This window comes from Colobus angolensis, unplaced genomic scaffold (genome assembly GCF_000951035.1).
Source record: "Colobus angolensis palliatus isolate OR3802 unplaced genomic scaffold, Cang.pa_1.0 Scaffold9, whole genome shotgun sequence".
Lineage (NCBI taxonomy): Eukaryota > Metazoa > Chordata > Mammalia > Primates > Cercopithecidae > Colobus > Colobus angolensis.
The window spans coordinates 6,546,993-6,573,239 of record NW_012122931.1 but is presented as its reverse complement, the minus strand read 5'-3'; the positions used below and the strand labels follow the sequence as shown (position 1 = coordinate 6,573,239).

The 26,247-nt window shown below is 44.3% G+C and overlaps 1 protein-coding gene across 1 annotated transcript in view; it reads left to right on the top strand.

Moving 5' to 3' along the window:
• The window catches only part of SPTAN1 (spectrin, alpha, non-erythrocytic 1), an 82,637-nt gene that overhangs the window by 5,746 nt on the left and 50,644 nt on the right, over window positions 1-26,247 (top strand). Inside the window, exons 2-19 of the mRNA XM_011931450.1 lie at window positions 5,807-6,046; window positions 7,833-7,958; window positions 13,741-13,881; window positions 14,264-14,410; window positions 15,893-16,026; window positions 16,199-16,343; window positions 16,422-16,576; window positions 17,184-17,319; window positions 19,210-19,311; window positions 20,435-20,572; window positions 21,277-21,387; window positions 22,282-22,359; window positions 22,497-22,652; window positions 22,880-23,084; window positions 23,594-23,775; window positions 24,086-24,329; window positions 24,525-24,647; window positions 25,531-25,748. Coding sequence (XP_011786840.1) covers window positions 5,807-6,046; window positions 7,833-7,958; window positions 13,741-13,881; window positions 14,264-14,410; window positions 15,893-16,026; window positions 16,199-16,343; window positions 16,422-16,576; window positions 17,184-17,319; window positions 19,210-19,311; window positions 20,435-20,572; window positions 21,277-21,387; window positions 22,282-22,359; window positions 22,497-22,652; window positions 22,880-23,084; window positions 23,594-23,775; window positions 24,086-24,329; window positions 24,525-24,647; window positions 25,531-25,748 — 2,781 coding nt within the window. The remainder of the gene's footprint in view (window positions 1-5,806; window positions 6,047-7,832; window positions 7,959-13,740; window positions 13,882-14,263; window positions 14,411-15,892; window positions 16,027-16,198; window positions 16,344-16,421; window positions 16,577-17,183; window positions 17,320-19,209; window positions 19,312-20,434; window positions 20,573-21,276; window positions 21,388-22,281; window positions 22,360-22,496; window positions 22,653-22,879; window positions 23,085-23,593; window positions 23,776-24,085; window positions 24,330-24,524; window positions 24,648-25,530; window positions 25,749-26,247) is intronic.

The following is a 26,247-nucleotide window of genomic DNA, read 5'->3' as shown; positions in this document are numbered from 1 at the left end:
GGCCGGGCAGGGTGGCTCACGCCTGTAATCCCAGCTCTTTGGGAGGCCAAGGTGGGCGGATCACAAGGTCAAGAGATTGAGACCATCCTGGCTAAAACTGTGAAACCCCATCTCTACTAAAAATACAAAAAATTAGCCAGGCGAGGTGGAAAAAAAGAGTATGTCAACTCTAATCATGTTAAGAATCACTGGTTCTAGTGTGCCATATTCTGGGAACTGGAGGATCCCAGGTCACCCTGGGCTTTGCAGCTTGCTTGCTAGATTACCTGTCTCCCAACTACTTAATTATAAAACGATGACAGTTTATTTCCAAGCTCTGAATATAATTGGATCTATAATATGTGCAAAGTCCTGAGTTCTGCGCCCAAACAGTAGGAGTAAAATATGATCTTCTTTATTGTTCCTTAAAGAACTTATGAATGTGGTAGGGAGAACACAATAATTTCATGGCAGAATGTGGCAGTGTTGTAAGATGAATGATAGGGGTGGGTGGTCAGGGAGTGGAGACTTTTTTTTTTTTTTTTGGTGAGATGGAGTCTCGCTCTGTCGCCCGGGCTGGAGTGCAGTGGCCAGATCTCAGCTCGCTGCAAGCTCCGCCTCCCGGGTTTACGCCATTCTCCCGCCTCAGCCTCCCCAGTAGCTGGGACTACAGGCGCCCGCCACCTCGCCCAGCTAGTTTTTTTTGTATTTTTTAGTAGAGACGGGGTTTCACCGTGTTAGCCAGGATGGTCTCAATCTCCTGACCTTGTGATCCACCCGTCTCGGCCTCCCAAAGTGCTGGGATTACAGGCTTGAGCCACCGCGCCCGGCCGGGAGTGGAGACTTCTGATTCAGAAAGACTTCATAGAGGACGAGGCATTTGCTTTGGACTCTGAGAGATCTATATGATTTGTTTTTCATGTATTTTATTTTTTTGACAGGCTGGAGTGCAGTGGCGCGATCTTGGCTCATCACAACCTCCGCCTCCCAAGTTCAAGTGATTCTTCTGCCTCAGCCCCAAGTAGCTGGGACTACAGGCGCATGCTACCACACCTGGCTAATTTTTGTATTTTTAGTAGAGATACGGTTTCACCATGTTGGCCAGGCTGGTCTCAAGCTCCTGACCTCGTGATCCACCTGCCTCGACTTCCCAAAGTGCTGGGATTACAGGCGTGAGCCACCGCGCCCAGCCGAGATCTGTATGGTATTAGATGGTAGGGTTGGGAGTGGGAGAGAAGAGCGCACTCCTGAGAAAGGGAACTTTTTGAGCTTTCAAATGGACCCTGTCCAGGGCCTGTAACTGGGATTGGTGAGGGAGTTTGATGTGAGATACAGCTGGAGGAGACAACTGGAAGGTGACTGAGTGAAGTCATGTTTACCTTCTAGTAAGTATGATGATAGTGATGCTTGTCAGGATCCTCATCAGAAATCAGCCTTCTCCAAAATAGGCTGACAGACTTAGGGCAGCAGTGTAAACTAGAACTGCCTGTTGTCATTAAATATTATTACGGAAACGCTCTGAGCAGACATTAAGCTTTTCAAGGTCACCCCCAGTTTTTGGTTTTAAGGACTTGACGTCTGTTTTAAGAGTAGAAAATAGGTCAGTGAAGTGGCTCACAGCTGTAATCTCAGCACTTTGGGAGACTGAGGCGGGTGGATCACTTGAGTCCAGGAGTTCGAGACTAGCCTGGGCAACATGGTGTAACCTCGTTTGTACAAAAAATATAAAAATTATCCAGGTGTGGTGGCATCCGCCTGTAGTCCTAGCTACTTAGGAGGCCGAGATGGGAGGATCACTGGAGCCCAAGAGGCAAGGTTGTACTGAGCCGAGATTGTATCACTGCACTCCAGCCTGGGCAACAGAGTGAAGACCCTGCCTGAAAAACAAACAAAAAAATAAAAACTAGCCACTTTCTCAGAGTATACTGCCATGTGGTCAATCCAAGATTGGTAATTCCGATTTAGTCATTAGGTTGACACCTGGTTGTGTAGCGTTAGTCAGCACATTCTTTATTTGCCATTCTTGTCATGAATCTAGCACTTAACTGGATAGAATTCCAATTTTACAATATGGGAACTGAAAGATTTGTTATGGAGCGCTCTCCCTCCCCCTTACAAATGAATTCAGGTTTGCTGCTGCACAGCAGCTGCAACACTCAGCATGGACTTGATCATTTATTCAACCAACATTTCTTTTTTTTTTTTTTTTCGAGTCAGGGTCTCATTCTGTCACCCATGCTGGAGTGCAGTGGTGCGACTACAGCACCTGCCAGCATGCCTGGATAATTTCTTCTTTTTAAGAGCCAGGGTTTAGCCATATTGCCTAGGCTGTTCTTGAATTTCTGGGCTCAAGCAGTCTGCCCACCTCAGCCTCCCAAAGTGCTGGAATTGCAGATGTGAACCATAGCACCCGGCCTATTTAACCAACATTTCTTAATGACCTCTGTATGCTAGAAATCAGGGATACAGGGCCGGACGTGGTAGCTTACACCTATAATCTTAGCACTTTGGAAGACCGAGGTGGGAGGATCATTTGAGCCCAGGAGTTCAAGACCATCCTAGGCAACATAGCAAAACCCTGTCTCTACAAAAAAAATTGAAAAATTAGCCAGTCATGGCTGTGTGTGGTGGCTCACGCCTGTAATCCCAGCACTTTGGGAGGCCAGGGCCGGTGGATCACAAGGTCAAGAGTTCAAGACCAGCCTGGCCAACATGATGAAATCCTGTCTCTACTAAAAATACAAAAATTAGCCAGTCACCATGATGGGCGCCTTTAATCCCAGCTACTTGGGAGACTGAAGCAGGAGAATTGCTTGAACCTGGGAGGCGGAGGTTGCAATGAGCCAAGATCGTGCCACTGCACTCTAACCTGGGTGACAGAGCAAGAGTCCGTCTCAAAAAAAAAAATTAACCAGTCATAGTGGTGTGCACCCATAGTAGCAGCTACTTGGGAGGCTGAGGTGGAAGGATCACTTGAACTGGGGGGGTTGAGGTTGCAGTGACCCGTGATTGCACTCCATCCTGGGCAGCAAAGTAAGGCCCTGTCTTAAAAATAAATAAATAAATAAATAAAAATCAGGGATACAAAGATTAGGTTGCTCGGTGTAATCATGCCTTAGGTTATATGTACAAGTGCTTTGCAGATCTAAAGAGAAAAGTGATTACATCTGAGAAGGAGGGAAGGCAGGAACATTGGTTACAGTTTAGTGAAGAGTCAGGATCCTGCAGTTTACCCATTTCAGCTGGGTGTTGAGATATAAATAAATAAGTGCTTTCTAGGCAAAGAAGAGTCATAGGATATTTTAGACAAAGGAAGCATGTGCACATGCTTGGAGTTTTAAAGGGAATTACGCATTTTGGAGCAGAAAGAATACTTCTGTCCGCCACAAGGGTAGGGGGCATGGGTGAGAGATAATACCAGGCAGGCGTGTTGGGCCAGACTGTGAAGGTCCTGCTCAAGAGGTGAGTTCTTTCCTCTGTCAGAAGGAAGCCATAGGTTGGGCACGGTGGCTCACGCCTGTAATCCCAGCCCTTTAGGAGGCCGAGGCGGGCAGATCACGAGGTCAAGAGATCGAGACCAGCCTGGCCAACATGGTGAAACCCCATCTCTACTAAAAATACAAAAATTAGCCAGGCGTGGTGGTGCGGGCCTGTAGTCCCAGCTACTTGGGAGGCTGAGGCAGGAGAATTATTTGAATCCTGAAGGCAGAGGGCAGTGAGCTGAGATCATGCCATTGTACTCCAGCCTGATGACTGAGCGAGATGCCACCTCAAACAAACAAAAAAAAGGAGCCATAAAAGGTTTGGGAGTGACATGGCGAAGAATGTTTCCTTTTATAGTATAAAAAATTTTGGACTGTGGAAAAACAATAATACAACAAAAATACACGGTTGATATGTGGAGAATAATTTATTTTTATTTATTTTTTTTGAGATGGAGTCTCGCTCTGTCGCCCAGGCTGGAGTGCAGTGGCGCGATCTCCACTCACTGCAAGCTCTGCCTCCCAGGTTCATGCCATTCTCCTGCCTCAGCCTCCCGTGTAACTGGGACTACAGGTGCCCGCCACCGTGCCTGGCTAATTTTTTGTATTTTTCGTAGAGACGGGTTTTCACCGTGTTAGCTAGGATGGTCTCGACCTCCTGACCTCGTGATCCGCCCATCTCGGCCTCCTAAAGTGCTGGGATTACAGGCATGAGCCACCACGCCCGGCCGAGAATAATTTAAAGGAATGGTAATATGACTAAAATCAGCTCATCTACACTTCTCCAGGAAGACGGTCTCTTAGAAAGGCAGTCTTCAGAGCTGATCAGGCACAGACAGTGCCTTCCTACCACCAATGAGAACTGCTTGAATCCCTGCAGAGCTGGGGCACTAGCTGGGAACTCTGACCTCAGCCATCTCCTGCTGTTTACCTGCTAGGTGGATATGGGGCAGCACTCTTTTTTTTTTTTTTTTTTTGAGACGGAGTCTCGCTCTGTAGCCCAGGCTGGAGTGCAGTGGCCGGATCTCAGCTCACTGCAAGCTCCGCCTCCTGGGTTTACGCCATTCTCCTGCCTCAGCCTCCCGAGTAGCTGGGACTACAGGCACCCGCCACCTCGCCCGGCTAGTTTCTTGTATTTTTTTTTAGTAGAGACGGGGGTTTACCGTGTTAGCCAGGATGGTCTCGATCTCCTGACCTCGTGATGCACCCGTCTCGGCCTCCCAAAGTGCTGGGATTACAGGCTTGAGCCACCGCGCCCGGCCGGGGCAGCACTCTTGACAGGTTTCATTCCTAACTCTTATCCTATTCACCCTTTTATTTCTGTCTTGGGATACGCAACAGGATAAAGGAAAGAACTCCCAGATGTTTCCAGGGTAACACAATTTTATACCTTTTATACATTGTAGAACAATAGCTGGAAGGGACCAGCAGGCTTATCTGTTCTGCTTCCTTACTGAACCCGGACACCTCTATAGACTGTAATTTTAAAGTTCGAAGAGACTTGAGACCATGTCGTTTTTCCTGACATTTTTAGTCACTGTAGGAAATTGAGGCATGGAGAGGGAAGGTGGCTAGTGTGAGGTACATGTTACTGACAAATTCGGAAGCTTTTTGGCATTAATCTGTATTTCCTTCTGTGTTCCTTAATTAGTTAGAGGATAAAATGGCATATTCTTTGTTTTCAGTTTTTGCTTTGTTTTGTTACCCAGCCCAGAGTGCAGTGGTGCAATGATGGCTCACTGCAGTCTTGAACTCCTGGGCTCAGGGGATCCTCCTGCCTTAGCCTCCTGAGTAGCTGGTACCATAGGCACACACCACCATGCCCAGCTATTTTTTTGTATTTTTAGTAGAGATGGTGTTTCACCTTGTTGCCCAGGCTGCTCTTGAACTCCTGGAGTCAAGCAATCTGCCACTTTGGCCTCCCAAAGTGTTGGGATTACAAGCATGAACCACCACACGCCCTGCCTGAAAGGAATTCTGAATGGACTTATCAATAATTATTAGAATACCACAGTTGCTGTTTCCTCTGAATCCTTGAATCCTTTGTAGAATTTACAGTACAAACCATAGTTCTCCCATTCATAGTTTTCACTTGGTTTCCTTGCCATGTGTGGGTTAGTCATCTTCTGAGGGCCCTATGTAGGTAGGTGTTGCAGGGGAATGGATGGCCATTTTTAATAAAGGAATAGGGTCTGGGCTTCATTGTTCCTAAGAAGGGGCTGTCTTCTCAATTCATTTGTCTGCTGGATTTACCTGATAATTTTTCTTTCCTTCAGAGAGGCTAATTTATTTTTATCTATTTTGGTGCCTATTGGTACTTATCTCAGGGCATTTTGTCATTTCAGAAAATGGACCCAAGTGGGGTCAAAGTGCTGGAAACAGCAGAGGACATCCAGGAGAGGCGGCAGCAGGTCCTAGACCGATACCACCGCTTCAAGGAACTCTCAACCCTTAGGCGTCAGAAGTTGGAAGATTCCTATCGATTCCAGTTCTTTCAAAGAGATGCTGAAGAGCTGGAGAAATGGATACAGGAGAAACTTCAGATTGCATCTGATGAGAATTATAAAGACCCAACCAACTTGCAGGTACGTCTGATCTCCTGAGATTCCTGCCAAAATTCAAGAGCCCAAATGTTCTTACCCAAAAATCAGACAAGGAAAGTTACTTAATTATGACCTTGAGAGATTGGACAAGAAGAATATAATAAGGAAGGACAAACTCACTTTTCCCGTATTGTATTAGTGAGGGTGAATGTGGAATCTTACAGGTATTAATTGCCTTTTCTGAATGCTTTAGACTGATGGTTCTCAAACCTCTGCCTTGATACTACTGGTGATCTTTAAACATTTTTCAGGGAAGTTCTGGGTTAATCTCTTGGAATGAGGTTTTTGTTTTGTTTTTGTTTTTGTTTTTCGAGATGGAGTTTCGCTCACATTGCCCAGGCTGGAGTGCAATGGTGTGATCTCGGCTCACTGCAACCTCCACCTCCCAGGTTCAAGGGTTTCTTCAGCCTCAGCCTCCCAAGTAGCTGGGATTACAGGTGCCTGCCACCGTATCCAGCTAATTTTTATATTTGTAGTAGAGAGAGGGTTTCGCCATGTTGACCAGGCTGGTCTTGAACTCCTGACCTCGGGTGATCCGCCCACCTTGGCCTCCCAAAGTGCTGGGATTACAGGCATGATCCACTGCACCTGGCCTGGAATGAGTTTTTGAGAAAGGCATAATAGTGTTGTTGCTGGCAAAAATTTATAGTTATTCTGGAGTCAGATATCAAAAAAATAAATACTTACATTTTTGAGTCCCTTTCAGAGACTTGGTAAATCTTATCAAAAGCAAAGCGTGAATCTTATGGTATGTAAATTACATATTTAAAATTTTTTTTTTTTTTAAGACGGAGTTTTGCTCTTGTTGCCCAAGCTGGAGTGCAATGCTGCAGTCTCAGCTCACTGCAACCTCCGCCTCCCAGATTCAAGCGATTCTCCTGCCTCAGCCTCCCAAGTAGCTGGGATTGTAGGCACGTGCCACCACGCCCGGCTAATTTTTTGTATCCTTAGTTAGAAACAGGATTTCATCATGTTTGCCAGGCTGGTCTCGAACTCCTGACCTCAGGTGACCCACCCGCCTCAGCCTCCCAAAGTGCTGGGATTTACAGGCATGAGCCACTGTACCCAGCGAGAACTTTTTTTGTAAAAAGAGAAAGCCTTCTTACTTATTTTGGTGAAAGATTTTTAAATAAAATTGTTTTGGTAGCAAGTAGAACAGTAGTTGGGCCCATGGATTTTTTAACTCTAAAAAATTGACTACAGTAACCTATGAAGAGAATGAAGAACACTGCTTTAGGTACAGTCCCTGCCTGGCAGGTCCCTTCCCATCTTCGTATTTGATGAAAAAGAGGTATTGAGAAATGGAGTGTAGGCGGAGTCAAAGAGTCTGGCCTCTAAAGCAAGTGAAAGAAAGTCTCATGTGTGAGTGAATACGGATGGATTTTTCAAGAGTACACACTGAATGTTGAGAAAACCGTTAGTACAGTTCTGTATTAGCAGGCACCGGATGTTCACATAAAGTCTCATTTTCTGATAGCAAAAAAAAAAAAAAATTATTAATAGGATATTTTGTAGCATCTTCCACTGACAATGTTAGTTCTCAATGGTGAGTGAGGACCATTGATGGCCCTCACTGGCCAGGCTTTCAGAGGGCCAAGAGAAACGCAGTTAGAGTATTTAAGGAATTGGGCAGGTAGAGAATGGGTGAGGTGCCAAATGATGTGTCCCTGACTAGAGGGAGCAGGATTGAGGAGGGAAGGAACAGAGGGGTACAAAATGCTGACGTTGTGTGGTTGCGTCTGAGGCTCACTTCAAGGTCCACCAACAGGGAAAGCTTCAGAAGCATCAAGCCTTTGAAGCTGAAGTGCAGGCCAATTCAGGAGCCATTGTTAAGCTGGATGAAACTGGAAACCTGATGATCTCAGAAGGGCATTTTGCATCTGAAACCATACGGGTGAGTATGAGTAGCTCGTGGTGTGGCCGGTTTCATCTGGGTGGAGCATTGTAGATTCATGCATGCATGTCAGTTTGGGTTCCCAAAAAGATAGACTTTTCCAGCTTTTAAAAGAATTTATGAAGTCTCCTTAAGAAGTTACCCAAATCCTGCCTTTGTAACATGACAACATGAATATAAGCAAGGATTTGTATACTCAGTGAGGAAATTAATATTCCTTTTGTAGAGCAAATTAGAATGTGATTATACTTTAAAGAAAACTGTAAATTTAACATTTGTAAATGGCAATGAGATGGGAGAGCATATTGGTGAAACTGGCAAATTTAAGGACTTGAATGCAAAGATAAATAGAAACAGTCACAGATACTATAAAGAAGGTTATCTGTGGGAAAGCTTGTTGTCTTGAATCTCAGCTTGCCCTGGGAGGGGTTTACTGAGGTCTAGGCAGCAAGCCTGTTAAAGCTCCAGCTCTAAGGAACGATTTGTGGCACCTATTGGTCAACGACCGTGGTGATGGGACTGACTTTGAGGCAGGAGTCCTCGAACTCTTTGGTCTGGCTGATTTTAGTGACAGTTTATTGGGGCTGAGGTAGTAATTGATGTTTCTCTGCTTCGTTTCACATTTGTAGTATGAAGATATTAAGGGAAAACAAACCTCTTGACAGTGAGGTGTGCACATTGAGTTTCTTATAAGTGGATGCACTTATCTATCTTTGATACACATCATGTCTAGCTGTGTGTTCTTTTTGGTTCTTTGTCATCCAAAGCCACATTGCTTGAGGCCCAGCCTTTTCTAGTATTTTACCTGTCAAAACAGTCCTGAAGATGTAAATGAAAGCTGTACCCTTAAGCCCCAGCTAGAAGTGTTTTGTCCCCCACTCTTCCTTGATAACTGTGTGGAGGATTCTTTCACTGAGGATCCAGTCTACTCGTTTTCAACAATAAATATTTGTTTTCTCACGTCTGCTTGGCAATACTCTGCAGTCTCATATTAAGGACTTACAATTAGCCCTAAGATGTATGATGAATAATTACTAACTATTACTAATAATGATGACTGTAAATAGGAAATAAAAGTGAATTCCAAATATCATATGACACTTAATAACATTTAACGCATTTGGGCAATGTAATATGTGTCTGCAATTAAATATAGATATCTGCCCATCTTCCCACTATTTTATATACAGTCTTAGTATAAATGAGATCAATATGTCTTATTATTCTATCCAGGGATAGAAGTTGTTTTCCCAGAGTGAATGAAGCACCTCTGTAGTAGAATATGTAACCAGCTTACAGATCGGAACATTAGACAGAGATCAAGTGTTTGGCTTCAGTAATTAATCAAGGGGGAAGGGAGGAGGACCCAAAACTGACTTTATTTATGTCTATTAGTACCCTCTGCCCTGTTTAGACAGCCTATTTATTTATTTATTTATTTATTGAGATGAAGTTTTGCTCTTGTTGCCCAAGCTGGAGCAGAATGGCAAGATCTCGGCTCACTGCAACCTCTGCCTCCCAGGTTCAAGCGATTCTCCTGCTTCAGTCTCCCAAGTAGCTGGGATTACGGGTGCCTACCACCATACCCGGCTAATTTTTGTTTATTTAGTAGAGATGGGGTTTCACCATATTGACCAGGTTGGTCTTGAACTTCTGACCTCAGGTGATCTACCTGCCTCGGCCTCCCGAAGTGCTGGGATTACAGGTATGAGCCATCGTGCCCGGCCCAGATAGTTTATTATTATTATTATTTTTATTTTTTTGAGATGGTGTTTTGCTCTTGTTATCCAGGCTGGAGTGCAATGGCATGATCCTGGCTCACTGCAACCTCCACCTCCCAGTTTCAGGTGATTGTCCTGCCTCAGCCTCCTGAGTAACTAGGATTACAGGCATGTGCTATGCCCCACAGCCAGCTAATTTTGTATTTTTTTTCTTTTTTTTTTGAGACGGAGTCTCGCTCTGTCGCCCAGGCTGGAGTGCAGTGGCTGGATCTCAGCTCACTGCAAGCTCTGCCTCCTGGGTTCACACCATCCTCCTGCCTCAGCCTCCCGAGTAGCTGGGACTACAGGCACCTGCCACCCCAGCCAGCTAGACAGCTTATTAAAGCAACATTAGCAATACTGTTAACTGGCCAGGCGTGGTGGCTCACATCTATAATCCCAGCACTTTGGGAGGCCAAGGCTGAGGCAAGAGGCTCACTTGAGCTCAGGAGTTCAAAACCAGCCTGGGCAAGATAGTGAGACCTCGTCTCTACAAAAAAATTAAAAAATTAGCAGGGCGTGGTGGTGCACACCTGTAGTCCCAGCTACTGGGGAGGTTGAGGTGGGAGGATCACTTGAGCCTGGGAGGTCAAGGCTACAGTGAGCCATGATTGCACCACTGGACTTTAGCCTAGGCAACAGAGCAAGACTGTCTGGGGGAAAAAAAAAAAAAGCCTGGCACAGTGTGGCTCATACCTGTAATCCCAGCACTTTGGGAGGCTGAGATGGACAAATCATCTGAGGTCAGGAGGAGTTTGAGACCAACCTGGCTAACATGGTAAAAACCTGTTTCTACTAAAAATACAAAAAATTAGCCGGGTTTGGTGGTGTGCACCTGTAATCCCAGCTACTTGGGAGGCTGAAGCACGAGAATCGCTTGAACCTAAGAGGCAGAGGTTGTAATGAGCCGAGATCCTGCCATTGCACTCTGACTTGGGCAACAAGAACGAAACTCTGAAAAAAGTGGAAAAAAAAAAAGTAATTTAAAAAAACTTATTAAATATAGTTTGTTGAGTAGGTATTAGGAGCTGTTTATGTGTAGATACTTTGTTTAACCTCTAATCTTCACAGTAAGTGTGCAAAGTGGCCATTATTTCCCTATTATGTGAGAGTAGAAACTGAGTCTCAGAGAATTTCAGTAACTTGCCCAAAGTCATACAGTTGATAGATGACTGAACTGGAATTTCCTCTGTCCGCTTCTTTGTCCAGTCATCACTATTTTTTTATTTTAATTTATTATTATTATTTTTTGAGACAGGGTCTTGCTCTATCACCCAAGCTGGAGTGCAGTGGCACAATCTCAGCTAGCTGCAACCTCCTTCCCCCAGGCTCAAGCGGTTCACCCACCTCAGCCTCCCGAGTAGCTGGGACCACAGGAACACACCACCATGCTGAGCTATTTTTTTGTATTTTTAGTAGAGATAGGGGTCTTGCCATGTTGCCCAGGCTGGTCTTGAACTCCGGAGCTCAAGCAATCCACCTGCCTCGGCCTCCCAAAGTGCTGGGATTACAGGTGTGAGCCACTGCACCCAGCCTATATGCTTTGTTTTGCCAACGTGTACTTCATTCCTGTCGTCTTTGCTTAATGTTTCCACCATCTACTTCTCTGAAGGCTCCTGTTGCTTGCTTATGTCCCTATTGAGAAATCCACCTGAGTCAGAACCAGGCTTGCTTCTCCACCCCATCAGCTTTCCACATGTTTATGAAGCACACCTGCCTCCCTGCCCACTCACACTCTCAAATAATAGTAAGGCTGTGAAGCCGGACTCTCTCTTACCTGCAGTATTTACAAGATCAGACACATCAACAATGGGAAAATGGTTCCAGTACTGGGACAGTTCTTTCCTTGAGGGTGTAAAAATGAAATATATGAGATGGACAGTTGACTTGAATGTGAGAGGATTTTCTCTAGTTTTCTGTGGCCTCATTTTTAATTTGAGCAGGAGCTCTCATTTCATCTTTACTTTCATACTCACAGTTACTATGGTGATCTTGGCTTGGTCATTTATTTGGTCCCCTAACTCAGTACCTTAGTTTGGCAGGCAGTGGTAGCAGAGGAAGGTGGGTGGCGTATGAGGGCTTGTCTGTGTCCTGGATAACCTGTCTGTCACTGGTTTAGACTTTCACACCATACCGGACAGCGTGGCGCCCCATAGTCACCGCCACCCACATCGGGTCCCACATCCGAGTAGGTGGAGTATTGACTTGCTGTCGGTTGCCTTTGCCCCCTTGCTTTGGAGTGCCTTTCACTTCTTTCTCAGTGGTGGGGTCACAGTTTTACCAACAGTGGTGGAAGTGAATTGTGTGAGCATGTATTCCTCTGCTGCTTTCTCCTTTCAAGTAAAACATTCATACTTGTTTCTAAGAGAATCCACCCATGTTGACTGTCCCATGGTTTTCAAGTTTTCATTTTGCTAGGAGTGACATGTCAATCATGGGTGGATCCCAGACTTCTTTTCTGTTAGTGTTAAATCTCTTTGTTTGTTTTACTTATGTCTGTCAGCGTTGTACAGAAACTCCCAGTATCTTGGGTAGGCATAATCAAGGCATTGAGGTTGGATTGGAATACCAGAATGCATCATCTAATCTTGAATTGATTACCAGTTTCCTCCAATGCTTGATAAGTCCTTACTGGGCCTGTGTTATGAGAACCCAAAGATGCTGGGAACTGACTATGTTTGACCCTGTGGCTGCCACTTGGATGAAGTTTGAAATAAACCTTACTTGAGATGTACTGCAAACTGTCTTTTTCACAGAAGGTTCAAAATTTTTTCTATCAGGAATCCTTTTTGATAGCTGATGACTTTTCAGGACCCCATCTTTTCTACTTTTTTTTTTTTTTCCCGAGGTGGATTCTTGCTTTGTCGCCCAGAGCTGGAGTGCAATGGCACAATCTTGGCTCACTGCAACCTCTACCTCCCAGATTCAAGCAATTCTCCTGCCTCAGCCTCCCAAGTAGCTGGGATTACAGGCGTGTGCCACCACGCCTGGCTAATTTGTGTAATTTTAGTAGAGACTTTAGTAGAGGTTTCACCATGTTGGCCAGGCTGGTCTTGAACTCCTGACCTCGTGATCTGCCCACCTCAGCTTTCCAAAGTGCTGGGGTTACAGGAGTGAGCCACTGCACCCGGCCCTTTTCTACTTTTTTTTTGAGACAGAGTCTCGCTCTGTCTTCCAGACTGGAGTGCAGTGGCGCAGTCACTGCTCACTGAAAGCTCTACCTCCCTGGGGTCAAGTGATTCTCCTGCCTCAGCCTTCCAAGTAGCTGGGATTACAGGTGCATGCCACCACACCCGGCTCATTTTTGTACTTTTAGTAGAGACGGAGTTTCACCATGCTGGCCAGGCTGGTCTCGAACTCCTGACCTCGTGGTCCACCCGCCTCAGCCTCCCAAAGTGCTGGGATTACAGGTGTGAGCCACTGCGCCCAGCCTCCCCTTTTCTACTTTTATAACAAGATTTTCCTGTTGCACCTCATAATGTTTACATTGATGATGCCTATAGGACCTCTTCTTTTGTTTTTTTCCCTTTATCTCCATGAATTTAGAATACATCCTTCAGTAATTTCAGCTCAGTTTACACATTAATTCCTCATTTTTCCTTCCCCAGTAGTGTTCTGGATTAGGAATTCCACTCTAATAATTTAATAATAATTATTAATAGTATCAATTGTGTACCTATTAACTATTATATAATACTAAAATATATGTAACTTTACAATATAAATATATCATAAATATAATAAATAAATGAAATATAAAGATATTATTAATAATATAAATGATAATGATTTTCCTGATGTAAACTAGAGTAAATCTACCTACTTGTAACTTGAAGACCACCAAACCACTCTAAACTGTGGACTTTTCCCTACTCCCAGTTAAATTTACTATTTCCTCTCAGTTTAGGGATTATCTTTTAAAAATATTTTTATTCAGAGCTCCATAAAGTCTCTAACTTGTCAGAGCCATATCCCACAGAGCCAGTTGTGATCTGATTAAAACTCTGATTTGAAACTTTCAGACCCGTTTGATGGAGCTGCACCGCCAGTGGGAATTACTTCTGGAGAAGATGCGAGAGAAAGGAATCAAACTGCTGCAGGCCCAGAAGTTGGTGCAGTACTTACGGGAATGTGAGGACGTGATGGACTGGATCAATGACAAGGTACGTTTTGAGAAGAAAGGTTTGCTAAGCCTTACTCAAAGAAAGGGAAGAGACTTGTCCGTGATCTGTAGCGAGACGCAGTGTTAGCACAGATACGGCCATTATAAGTGAAAGGGTGGAAGTGGGATTGCTGTCTCTCCAGCTGCCCTCTAGGTGTATGCGCTATTCTGTAACTCTGAAGCCTGGAGTCACTGAGACAGAAATGCTATGAGCTCAACATGTTAACTTTCTATGGGAGGAACTAAAATCACAAACCACAGAGAAAACCATATCCATTAAAGCTAACATGGCTGCATCCCTAATGTGTCTGTTTCATGCTTCTGGAAGCCATTGTTAACAGATGTTGGTTGGTGACTCTGGCTCTCTTACGGTCCCTGAATAGGAAGCAATTGTTACTTCTGAAGAGCTGGGCCAGGATCTGGAGCATGTAGAGGTTTTACAGAAGAAATTTGAAGAGTTTCAAACAGATATGGCTGCTCATGAAGAAAGAGTTAATGAAGTGAACCAATTTGCTGCCAAACTCATACAGGTAAATAGCAAAGTGCTGTGTGTTTCTCACAACATTATTATGTTAACTGTTTAGTATATTCAGGAGAAAATTTTGATGATTGGTCCCGTAATTTCTGAGTGAGCAAGTTTTTGTAAGCATGTCTAAGAGTTTTGTTTAGATGTGTAAGGCACAATACTGATTACTCCTAAATTGGAAGATGCTTTTTAATGTGTTGATTGGGCAGGAAGGGCAGAGTTCATTTGATCTGTTTCCTCCACCCACTTTTGGGTAGGGCTGGGTGAAGCTTTTATTGGGCTGCTGAAGCTAGGTCTCAGGGTTTCTCAGACGAAGATGTGAATGCTAAGTTAGTATTGGCAGATGTCCACCAATGCCTTGGGGCTCTTGCCTTCCTTTTTTATTTGAAGCTTCCCTGGGCTCTCCTGGAAGCCTGAGAGAACCTTGTCGTTAATAGGCTCTCCACTCTGGCACTGGAGCCCGTTAAGAGGGAATGGCAACTGTTCCCCAGTGCCCACGTGTACGATCCTGTAAGCTGCTTCCACTCTGAGTCCAAAGGGTTCCATGGACATCAAGTACTCAGAACCAGAGAGTTTTTACTTTTAGGGAAATTTGATTTGGGGGTACAAGTTTTAAATGTATAAATCTGCTTACAGGCTGGTACTTGTTTCCTTTTTCTGGTCTATGATTAAGAGAAAAAATACCCGGCATTCCTCAGAAATATCTCACCCTTCCACAGTGACAGATGTGTTACCTTTCCAAACCCTAGGCTTTCCTGCGGTTGAGCTTGAGAAGAGTAATCAGGCCAAACCCATAGTATCCCAAATGGATTCAAGAACCTTGAAATGCTTCACTTTATCACTTTATTACTTTATATCGTATTTTTAAAAACACCAAAATGTGGTTGGTAGGGAAGGATACTTTTAAAGAAATGTCTCTAAGCTGGATGCAGTGGCATGTGCCTGTAGACCCAGCTACTCTACTCAGACCCAGGCTGACAAGGCAGGATCACTTGAGACCAGCCTGGGTAACATAGCAAGACCCTGTCTCAAAAAAGAAAAAAAGAAATGTCTTCAGTCTAAAGCCAGGAACAAACTGTTAAGCCCTGAAAATTATGTTTATGTGCAAGAATGCTTAACAGCCTCATGAACATCTGAAATACCAAATTTTCAAGCAGTTAGGGTAGATGAGTACATGGATAAAGCTACCACAAAGTTGCGGCCAAACTATTTATTAACAAAGGTTTTTGGCACTTTGCACATAACCACTTTATAGACTAACCCCACTACTCCAAAAGATAGAGAATGGCTCTCCCTTTTTTACATAAGAAATAGAAACTTTTTGGAGTTGTAGTTCACCTTGTATCATGTAGACCATTATTTCTTGTGTTGTGATTCTCTTCAGAGTGATGATTTGCTAAGATACTTCAAGGAACCAACCCCAGGGTAACTAGTTGGAGAAGCCAGAAGTTGTGTACAAATCCAGTCTCTTCTCTTCCTTGTTTAGGAGCAGCACCCTGAGGAGGAACTGATCAAGACTAAGCAGGATGAAGTCAATGCAGCCTGGCAGCGGCTGAAGGGCTTGGCTCTGCAGAGGCAGGGGAAGCTCTTTGGGGCGGCTGAAGTTCAGCGCTTTAACAGGTGTCAAGCCAGAGTGGGCTTTGGGGAAAGGGCCTCAACCTGGAGGGGAGTTGTGAAGCACAGGGCATGTGCTGGTGAGCTGTCGGGGCTGACTGGGCCTTGGTCCCATGGAGTGTTCCTAGTTCTAGGGAGATGTCATTGCTGTGGATTAACTGGTGCCTTTGTTCTGTAGGGATGTGGATGAGACTATCAGTTGGATTAAGGAAAAGGAGCAGTTAATGGCCTCTGATGATTTTGGCCGAGACCTGGCAAGTGTTCAGGCTCTGCTTCGGAAGCACGAGGGTCTAGAGAGAGATCTTGCTGCTCTAGAAGACAAGGTGGGTTTTACAAGCAGCTGATTCTGTAAATAAGTTACCAAGGGTCAGAAGAATAGTTCTGACGGAGTTCATTTCTAGGTCAAAGCCCTGTGTGCTGAGGCTGACCGCCTGCAACAGTCCCACCCTCTGAGTGCAACACAGATTCAAGTGAAGCGAGAGGAACTGATTACAAACTGGGAGCAGATCCGCACCTTGGCGGCAGAGAGACATGCACGGCTCAATGATTCATACAGGTGCAAATAATACTCCAGGTCTTAACCAGTGTCATTTGACTTCTTTTTAGGAAGCAGGAATAGCAGAGTTAAGAGTCTGTTCTGTGTTCTGTGGAAGTGTCAGGTATCACCTACCAATGCAAATCACTTCTTACCTATGTTCTCTCTGTTTGGAGACTGGCAACTGTATCGTGTAGTATGTGTATGCTATTTACAACTTCATAAATTCTTCTATTCTGCATCACTGCATTGTGACTGATAGAATGGAAATATCCCCTTAAGTATCTGAGTATCACATAAAATATCTTATTACAACCAGACTGGAGAGGAAAAGAATGCTTCTTACTAGCCAAGGGTTGAACCTGGGAATAACAAGGAAGTTGAAAATGTGGGACAGGATTGGGGCTTTATAGTGATGGACAGAACCTAAGTTTTTATTAAAGTGTTGATTTCAGCCTTCTCTTGCTTTCCTTCACAGTCTAGATTGGTAGAATTTCATATTTCCCAGAATTAGAGTTTGTATAATTTGTTAGACATTTGAGAACGTAGAATTCAGAGCTTTAGGGAGGCCATTTTCCACCCTGGAACCTCCGCTGGAAACATAATGTCTTCCTTTGGCTTTTCCTAGGCTTCAACGCTTCCTTGCTGACTTCCGTGACCTCACCAGCTGGGTGACTGAGATGAAAGCCCTCATCAATGCAGATGAACTTGCCAATGATGTGGCTGGGGCTGAAGCCCTGCTAGATAGACACCAAGAGCACAAGGTAATAGTATCTCTAGCATCTTCCAGAAGTGAAGATTTTAGCTTATAATGCAACAGTATATCAATGTTGGGTGAGGCCTGTAGTTGGAGTTGGTACCATGTTATTCACAGGTGTCTCTCATCATAAGGGTTGTGGTTGGTTTTGCCTTTGGAGACCTGGTCTACCTGCTTCTGATAGAGGCTTAACTGGGTTCAGTGTCAAGAAGTTCACTGTGGTCCATAAAAGCAAACAGACAAGCTCTGGCGAGATAGAAGTGCTACTACTTAGCACATTGATCCTTTGTGATGTAAAAAGTATTTGTTGGGCTGAGCACAATGGTTTATGCCTATAATCCCAGCACTTTGGAAGGCCAAGGCAGGTGGATCAGAAAGTCAAGAGATCAAGACCATCCTTGCCAACATGATGAAACGCTGTCTCTACTAAAAATACAAAAATTAGCTGGCCTTGGTGACACACGCCTGTAGTCCCGGCTACTCAGGAGTCTAAGGCAGGAGAATTGCTTGAACCTGGGAGGCGGAGGTTGCAGTGAGCCATGATCGCACCAGTCTACTCCCGCCTGAACAACAAGAGTGAAACTCCGTCTCTCAAAAAAAAAGAGAGATTTTAATGTGCTAGATACAAAATCAATATACTAAAAGTCAAACATGTTTCTCTACACTAGCAACAGAAACTTTTTTTTTTTTTTGAGACGGAGTCTCACTCTGTCGCCCGGGCTGGACTGGACTGCAGTGGCCGGATGTCAGCTCACTGCAAGCTCCGCCTCCCGGGTTCACGCCATTCTCCTGCCTCAGCCTCCCGAGTAGCTGGGACTACAGGCGCCCGCCACCTCGCCCGGCTAGTTTTTTGTACTTTTTAGTAGAGACGGGGTTTCACTGTGGTCTGGATCTCCTGACCTTGTGATCCGCGTGGTGGCTCAAGCCTGTAATCCCAGCACTTTGGGAGGCCGAGACGGGCGGATCACGAGGTCAGGAGATCGAGACCATCCTGGCTAACACAGTGAAACCCCGTCTCTACTAAAAATACAAAAACTAGCCGGGCGAGGTGGCGGGCGCCTGTAGTCCCAGCTAGCTACTCGGGAGGCTGAGGCAGGAGAATGGCGTAAACCCGGGAGGCGGAGCTTGCAGTGAGCTGACATCTGGCCACTGCACTCCAGTCCGGGCGACAGAGCGAGACTCCGCCTCAAAAAAAAAAAAAAAAAAATAACTACTTATTAGAGCAGAAAATATAAAGTACTTAGGAATAAATGTAACAAAAGTATGTAAGACATTGGTGGAGAAAACTATAAAACTTTGTTAAAAGGCATTAAATAAAAACTGAATAGATAGAATGATTTATCTAGTGCACAGATAGAACCATCTTTTGTGAAGGTGTAAATTCTCACCAGGATATATACAGTTAATTCAGTTCTAGTCACGTGCTCAGCAAGTATATGTGTATGTGTGTGTTTCTTTTTGCAATGAGATGAGCTGATTCCAAAACTGATTTGGAAGAAAAAAATTTAAAAAAGGCTGAGACAATGTTGAAGATCATGATGGGGCCAGGGAGGGACTCACCCTACCAGATTCTATAAAATAATAGTAAACAAGTCCATTTGGCACAAAGAAGACAGAGCACTGGAACGAAAGAGAGCTCAGACCCATGTGAATGTGTGGAACCTTGACAAACGACAGGTGACCTGAAAAGCCATTTCGAAAAGAACTTCATCAGTGAGTGATACTCTCAAGTTTGATGACCTAGATTGATTATGTATTAGGAAACCTGGCCTAGTCTTTCATTTTGTTCCTCGTTTTGGATATCATAGTCTGGATAATGCTTATGTAAAATGCAATACCTTGTTTTCATTTTGTAAGATGCTAGGCATAAACCATGGCTTTGTTTTTTCTCCTGTAGGGTGAAATTGATGCTCATGAAGACAGCTTCAAATCTGCAGATGAATCTGGACAGGCACTGCTTGCTGCTGGTCATTACGCCTCAGATGAAGTGAGGGAGAAGGTAAGAGAAGAGAAATGGAGCTTTTGAGGAGCAAATTACATCTTTCACTAAGTCTCTGAAAGCTATTGTTCATCCTTAAATATCCAGACATCGCATTCACCATGATATGTGAGAAACTTTCCTTTTTCTGCAGAGATTTAAAAAGAAGGTATATGTGTAGTGTGCGGATTTCCTGAGAGACAGTCCTCCTTATTTGGGGCATGTGTGGCACGTTTCCTACTTACAGGGACTTTTTGTATTGAGCTGAGTCTTGCATTAGGAGTTGCAGCAAAGAGGAAACACATTTTTGTAAAATGATACATAGGCCGGATGTGGTGTGACCCCAGCACTTTCAGAGGCCAAGGCAGGAGGATTGCTTGAGACCAGGAATGGGAGACCAGCCTGAACAACATAGTGAGACCCCATCTTGACAAAAAAATTGATAAATTAGCCAGACATGGTGGCACATTCGTATAGTCCTAGCTACTCGAGAGAATTGCTTGAACCCAGGAGTTCAAGGTTACAATGAGTTATGATTTGCACCACTGCACTCCAGCTTGAGTGACAGAGTGAGACCCTGCCTCTAAAAAAAAAAGTAAAATAAAATATGTATGTATGTATGTAAGTTTTGAAGTATCTCGGAGTATAAAATTGCCTAGGAACATTAGATAAATAATAATTTATGTATTTTCTAATATTACATAGAGTAAAAGAAGACATTTCAAAGACTTGTCATTAGTAGCTTCGGAGCCTAAAGTCTTGGGAGTTTCTGAATTTATTTTCCATATGTTATAGAGCACCCACTCAGTTGACATTTCTCAGTGGAGAGTCCCTACTACATTTATACTGCCTCACTTTCAAATGGATGCCCTATTTCTTCTACCTGGGAGTTTACTTACTGTTTTTACCTGAAGTCATTTGTGATCATGTGGCAATAAATTAATTCTAGATTAATTAAAACAGGCCATCCCTTTTATATTGAACATGCACATACAACATGAATGTTGTTTTTCCCCTTTTGCAAATCAGAAAAAAGGCCTGAAGATTAGCACTAGGATTAGGAATTCCAGGCTAGCTGTTCTGTCTGCCTTGGAGGCATTGGGGCTGACCTCATCTCCCTGACCATGTCTCCTATGCCCCCAAGCTAACCGTCCTTTCTGAGGAGAGAGCAGCGCTGCTGGAGCTGTGGGAGCTGCGCAGGCAGCAGTACGAGCAGTGCATGGACCTGCAGCTCTTCTACCGGGACACTGAGCAGGTGGACAACTGGATGAGCAAGCAGGAGGTAATCTGTGAGCAACGCCTTGTCAGTGATGGGAGAGGAAGGACCTGTATTTTATCTCCTTGGGTAGTGTGCTTGTTTTGTTTTAGGACATCAGTACCATGTTAGTTCTGAATCCATTGAAGAGGGGGAATTGAGCAAGCTTATCTCAGCTCTGCCGGCATCTCTCCCTGCTGAGATTGCAAGGCCTTCAGAAAAGGCCCCAGCTTTTCAGATTAGTGTGATGTAAAATGTTTTATTAAAGAGACTTTTTTCTTAGAACTTAGCATTGCCGGGTGCAGTGGCTCTCTCCTGTAATCCCAGCACTTTGGGAGGCTGAAATGGGAGTATCCTTTGAGCCCAGGAACTCAAGGCTACAGCAAACTATGTTCGTACCACGCACTCTAGCCTGTTCCGTAGACCGAGATCCTGTCTCACAAAAAAAACTGTAGCATTATGTGACATCTAAATCTAATAGAAGCAACAAAAGCTATGTAAGAGAAGTTTCAATAGAATGTGAAACAAGGATTTCATGATATGACTTTACTGGATTGATTTTAAAAAAATCCAAAAGGACCTTAAACTTCCTAGAAGAGATCTTAAAAGTTTAACAGCCATAAAATCTCTTTCCTTCTTTTTGTATTCTGGCTAAAATACCCTTTGCTTCACAGTCGTAGAAGATCAAAGGAATAGGACATTATTCTGAACACTTTGTTTCCTTTGGCAAGGCGTTCCTGTTGAATGAAGACTTGGGAGATTCCTTGGATAGTGTGGAAGCACTTCTTAAGAAGCATGAAGACTTTGAGAAATCCCTTAGTGCCCAGGAGGAAAAGATTACAGTAAGATCCCTTCTTGTCAATGCTTTCAAATGACCCTTATTATCGTAAGCCAGAGTCTCTTTCCCTGAAAGGATTCTGAACAGATTTGGTGAAAGATTCATATGCAAAGCACTCCTGTGGATGCTTAAACTTTCACAAGGATGACATGCTATCTCGTTGAAGACATAATACAACTTTATGGAAAAATGATTTCCTTAATGAAAACCTCCAAACTTCTTTAAGTTTGTACCCTTCATTAAAAGTAGCTCAGGGTTAATATTAAGAGGTACTCTTGGCTGGGTGCGGTGGCTCACTTCTGTAATCCCAGCACTTTGGGAGGCTGAGGCGGGTGGATCACGAGGTCAGGAGATCGAGATCATCCTGGCTAACACAGTGAAACCCCGTCTCTACTAAAAATACAAAGAATTAGCCGGGCGTGGTGGCGGGCACCTGTAGTCCCAGCTACTCGGGAGGCTAAGGCAGGAGAATGGTGTGAACCTGGGAGGCAGAGCTTGCAGTGAGCTGAGGTCGCACCACTGCACTCCATCCTGGGCGACAGAGCGAGACTCCATCTCAAAAAAAAAAGAAAGAGTTACTCTTCCCATTGAAAATACATCTTAGAAATAAGAATTTGGAAAGCTGTTAACCTGTATTTGACCCCTGCCAGGAGATCGTGGCACAGCTAGAGTCTCCAGTCTTGAATGGAGGTAGCCCAGTCTTAAGATATGTAACTGATAACATCAAGCAAAATCTCAAAAGTTGTGAGAAAAATGTCATCACCAACCTTTGGGTGAAAACCTTGACCTGTATTAAAGTTTGGTGTGTTTTATGATCTGTTCAGCCGTTACTTTTCTCTAGAGGCCAAGCTCAGGACTAATGTGCTTACCAATGAATAACTTTTATCTTCCTTCCTAGGCATTAGATGAATTTGCAACCAAGCTAATTCAGAACAACCACTATGCAATGGAAGATGTGGCCACTCGCCGAGATGCTGTAAGTTTGTAGGTTCTTCATGCTTCTCCTTTTTGGTACGTGGGTCTCTCTTCTAAGATGTTCCAGTTAAGTCTCTTCAACTGGACATCCCTTTGGGCATAAACACTAGAGACTCACAGGGGATCCTTGTCTTTCAGCTGTTGAGCCGCCGCAATGCCCTTCACGAGAGAGCCATGCGTCGCCGGGCCCAGCTAGCCGATTCTTTCCATTTGCAGCAGTTTTTCCGTGATTCTGATGAGCTCAAGAGTTGGGTCAATGAGAAGATGAAAACTGCCACAGATGAAGCTTATAAAGTAATGTACTATTAGTATTGCTGTGTAGCACTTGATTAGTAAGTTAAACACAACTCTCACAAATAAATAGTAGCTAAAGGACAAAATAAGGGATTCCAAAAACCACACTACTTAATGTAAGCCAACTGTGTTATACATTCCTCCATAAAGATAAGTATGAAGGTAATGCAAGGGAACTTGACATACTCAGGTTTAAGATAGAAAGAATCCCCTTCTTTTATTGGCAGGATCCATCCAACCTACAAGGAAAAGTACAGAAGCATCAGGCTTTTGAGGCTGAGCTCTCAGCAAACCAGAGCCGAATTGATGCCTTGGAGAAAGCTGGCCAAAAACTGATCGATGTCAACCACTATGCCAAGGACGAAGTAGCAGCTCGTATGAATGAGGTGATCAGTTTGTGGAAGAAACTGCTAGAGGCCACTGAACTGAAAGGTAAGAGAAGATGTTCCATTGGATTGTGACATGCATGTTTGGGGAACTAAATACCCCTTTCTATGAAGTATTTTAGGCACATATACCCCTAAAGTAAGGTGAAGTGGATGACTTTGACTTTAGGGATAATTTCCTGTATAGGAATTACTTGGCTTAAGTTCTTGATAATAGTTTGGTAAATGTGGTTGAGCATACTGGTTGATGAGGGAGTCTGAGTGAGAAGGAACAGAATTGGGCCTCATTGCTGAAAATCAAAGTTCAGCTGAGAGCCAAGGGCATTTACTAATTCTCCAGTGTGCTTGTATCTCAAGGGGGTTAGAATGCTTCCAGTTCAACCTTGAGACGGTAGAGCAGAGGCTACAATTGATATTTTCTTTCCCTTTGTGACGTAAGTGAAGGAATAAAATTCTGATCTATATAGTCCTTCACTAAGATGCTACTGTTCATGGGCAGTGTCGGTAGAAGGGTAATGCTAAGCAATACAAAATTAAACTTGCTTCCTTCCGTAGGAATAAAGCTTCGTGAAGCCAACCAGCAACAGCAATTTAATCGCAATGTTGAGGATATTGAATTGTGGCTGTATGAAGTAGAAGGTCACTTGGCTTCGGATGATTATGGCAAAGATCTTACCAATGTGCAGAACCTCCAGAAGAAACATGCCCTACTAGAGGCAGATGTGGCTGCTCACCAGGTGGTGTGAGCTGGGGACTGTGGTTGGGCCAGTGAATGCAGAAACCATAGGAGGGAGGAAAAGCCAGTAATTTCAGACTAAATGAGTTTTGGGAGGGATGAAATGTGTTGATTTTCTTAGATCACTCTGTGCTGCATGTGCTTCTGCTCAAATTAAATATCATCCCTTAGAGCTTTCTGGAGCCTCAGATGAAGGAAGAAACTAGCAGAAAGAATACTCTCGGGGTGGGAAAAAGACCTTATCAACTTTTCTTTGTATATGATAAAACCACACCCAAAGTAAAGTCAGCTCTGTCCTTTTACATTCCCAGGACCGAATTGATGGCATCACCATTCAGGCCCGCCAGTTCCAAGATGCTGGCCATTTTGATGCAGAAAACATCAAGAAGAAACAGGAAGCCCTCGTGGCTCGCTATGAGGCACTCAAGGAGCCCATGGTTGCCCGGAAGCAGAAGCTGGCTGATTCTCTGCGGTTGCAGCAGCTCTTCCGGGATGTTGAGGATGAGGAGACATGGATTCGAGAGAAAGAGCCCATTGCCGCATCTACAAATAGAGGTTAGTCTGCTTCCCTCAGGTAGGAATCAACTTGGGAAAGGCTGTGCTGTTGTAGCATAGAGGGGATGCATGTCAGGATGGGCAGGGTCAAGTTTAAATTATCGAACTGGAACCATGGTGGTAGCTAAGAATGACAAATCAGTGCTAACTTTTCTCTTCATGGTTGGATAACTGGGGAGTGGTGTCTGCTTTCAGGTAAGGATTTGATTGGGGTCCAGAATCTGCTAAAGAAACATCAAGCCTTACAAGCAGAAATTGCTGGACATGAACCACGCATCAAAGCAGTTACACAGAAGGGGAATGCCATGGTGGAGGAAGGTGAGTAATTGGCATCAGTGATGTGGCTTGGCGCTGCTCCTTGTATCTCCCCTTCTTGCCAAGAACATGGCCATGTGGGCGTAACAGACCGGGCTCTGGGGCTAAATACCATCCCAATTCTTTACTGACTCTACGACCTGACCAGACCTTATCCTTTCTGAGCCTGAATTTCCTTTTTTTTTTTTTGAGACGGAGTCTCACTCTGTCACCCAAAGTGGAGTGCAGTGGTGCGATCTCAGCTCACTGGAACCTCTGCCTCCCAAGTTCAAGCAATTCTCCTGTCTCAGCCTCCAAGTAGCTGGGACTACAGGCACACACCACCATACCCAGCTAATTTTTGTATTTTTAATAGAGACGGGGTTTCACCATATTGGTCAGGCTGTTCTTGAACTCCTGACCTCAGGTGATCCACCTGCCTTGGCCTCCCTAAGTGCTGGGATTACAGCTGTGAGCCACCGTGCCTGGCTCTGAGCCTGAATTTCTTATCTGTGAAATGGGGATGACAACACCTCTCCTGACGCAGTAGTGAGTAAGTGATACCAAGTAGGGAAAGAGCTGAAAGAGGGCCTGCACATGCCAGTCTCAGTAACTGAGTGCTACAGTGGTACTGTTACTAGTCTTTATGATACTATCACTAATGCCAACTTGCGATATCTGCTTCTTAGAGTCTAGGTAGAGGTCATGGTTTGAGGAGCCAAAAAATGAAACAGTCCTTTAAAGGGTTAGAACCTGAGCCTGTCAAAAAAATTGGAATTATGAAAGGGCACAGCTCACCAAAACATAGTAATGAAAGTGCCGTGAACACACAGAGAAAACTTCTTTTTGTCTTTCTGTAATGTGTCAACATAGTTTTTATTATCCTCTTTCCCTACCCGCCTTCCAGGCCATTTTGCTGCAGAGGATGTGAAGGCCAAGCTTCACGAGCTGAACCAAAAGTGGGAGGCGCTGAAAGCCAAAGCCTCCCAGCGTCGGCAGGACCTGGAGGACTCTCTGCAGGCCCAGCAGTACTTTGCTGATGCTAATGAGGCCGAATCCTGGATGCGGGAGAAAGAACCCATTGTGGGCAGCACTGACTATGGAAAGGACGAAGACTCTGCTGAGGTAACCAGGCTTGGGAAGCGTCTTACCTGCCAGGGAAGTGGAACAGGGCTTGTACTGAGAAGGAAGTTAGGAGAAGTAGTGATGCATGGGAGCTGTGCATGACAATGATTGTTTTTACAGATGTTTTGGAATCCATTTTTTACTCAGTTTTTTTTTTTAAGACAGGGTCTCACTGTTGCCCAGGCTGGAATGCAGTGGTACAATTGTGGCTCACTGCAGCCTCAAACTCCTGGACTCAAGCGATCCTCCTGCCTCAGCCTCCCAAGTATTTGGGACTATAGGCAGGTAGCACTAGGCCTAGCTACGCTTTTTAATTTTAATATTATTTTTAGTAGAGATAGGGTCTTGCTATGTTGTCCCATCTGGTTTCAAACTCCTGGCCTCAAACGATCCTCCTGCCAAGGCTTCCCAAAATGCTGGGATGATAGAAATGAGCCACTCCTCCTGGCCCTTTTTTACTTTTTTTCTTTTTTTTTTTTTTTGAGACAGAGTCTCGCTC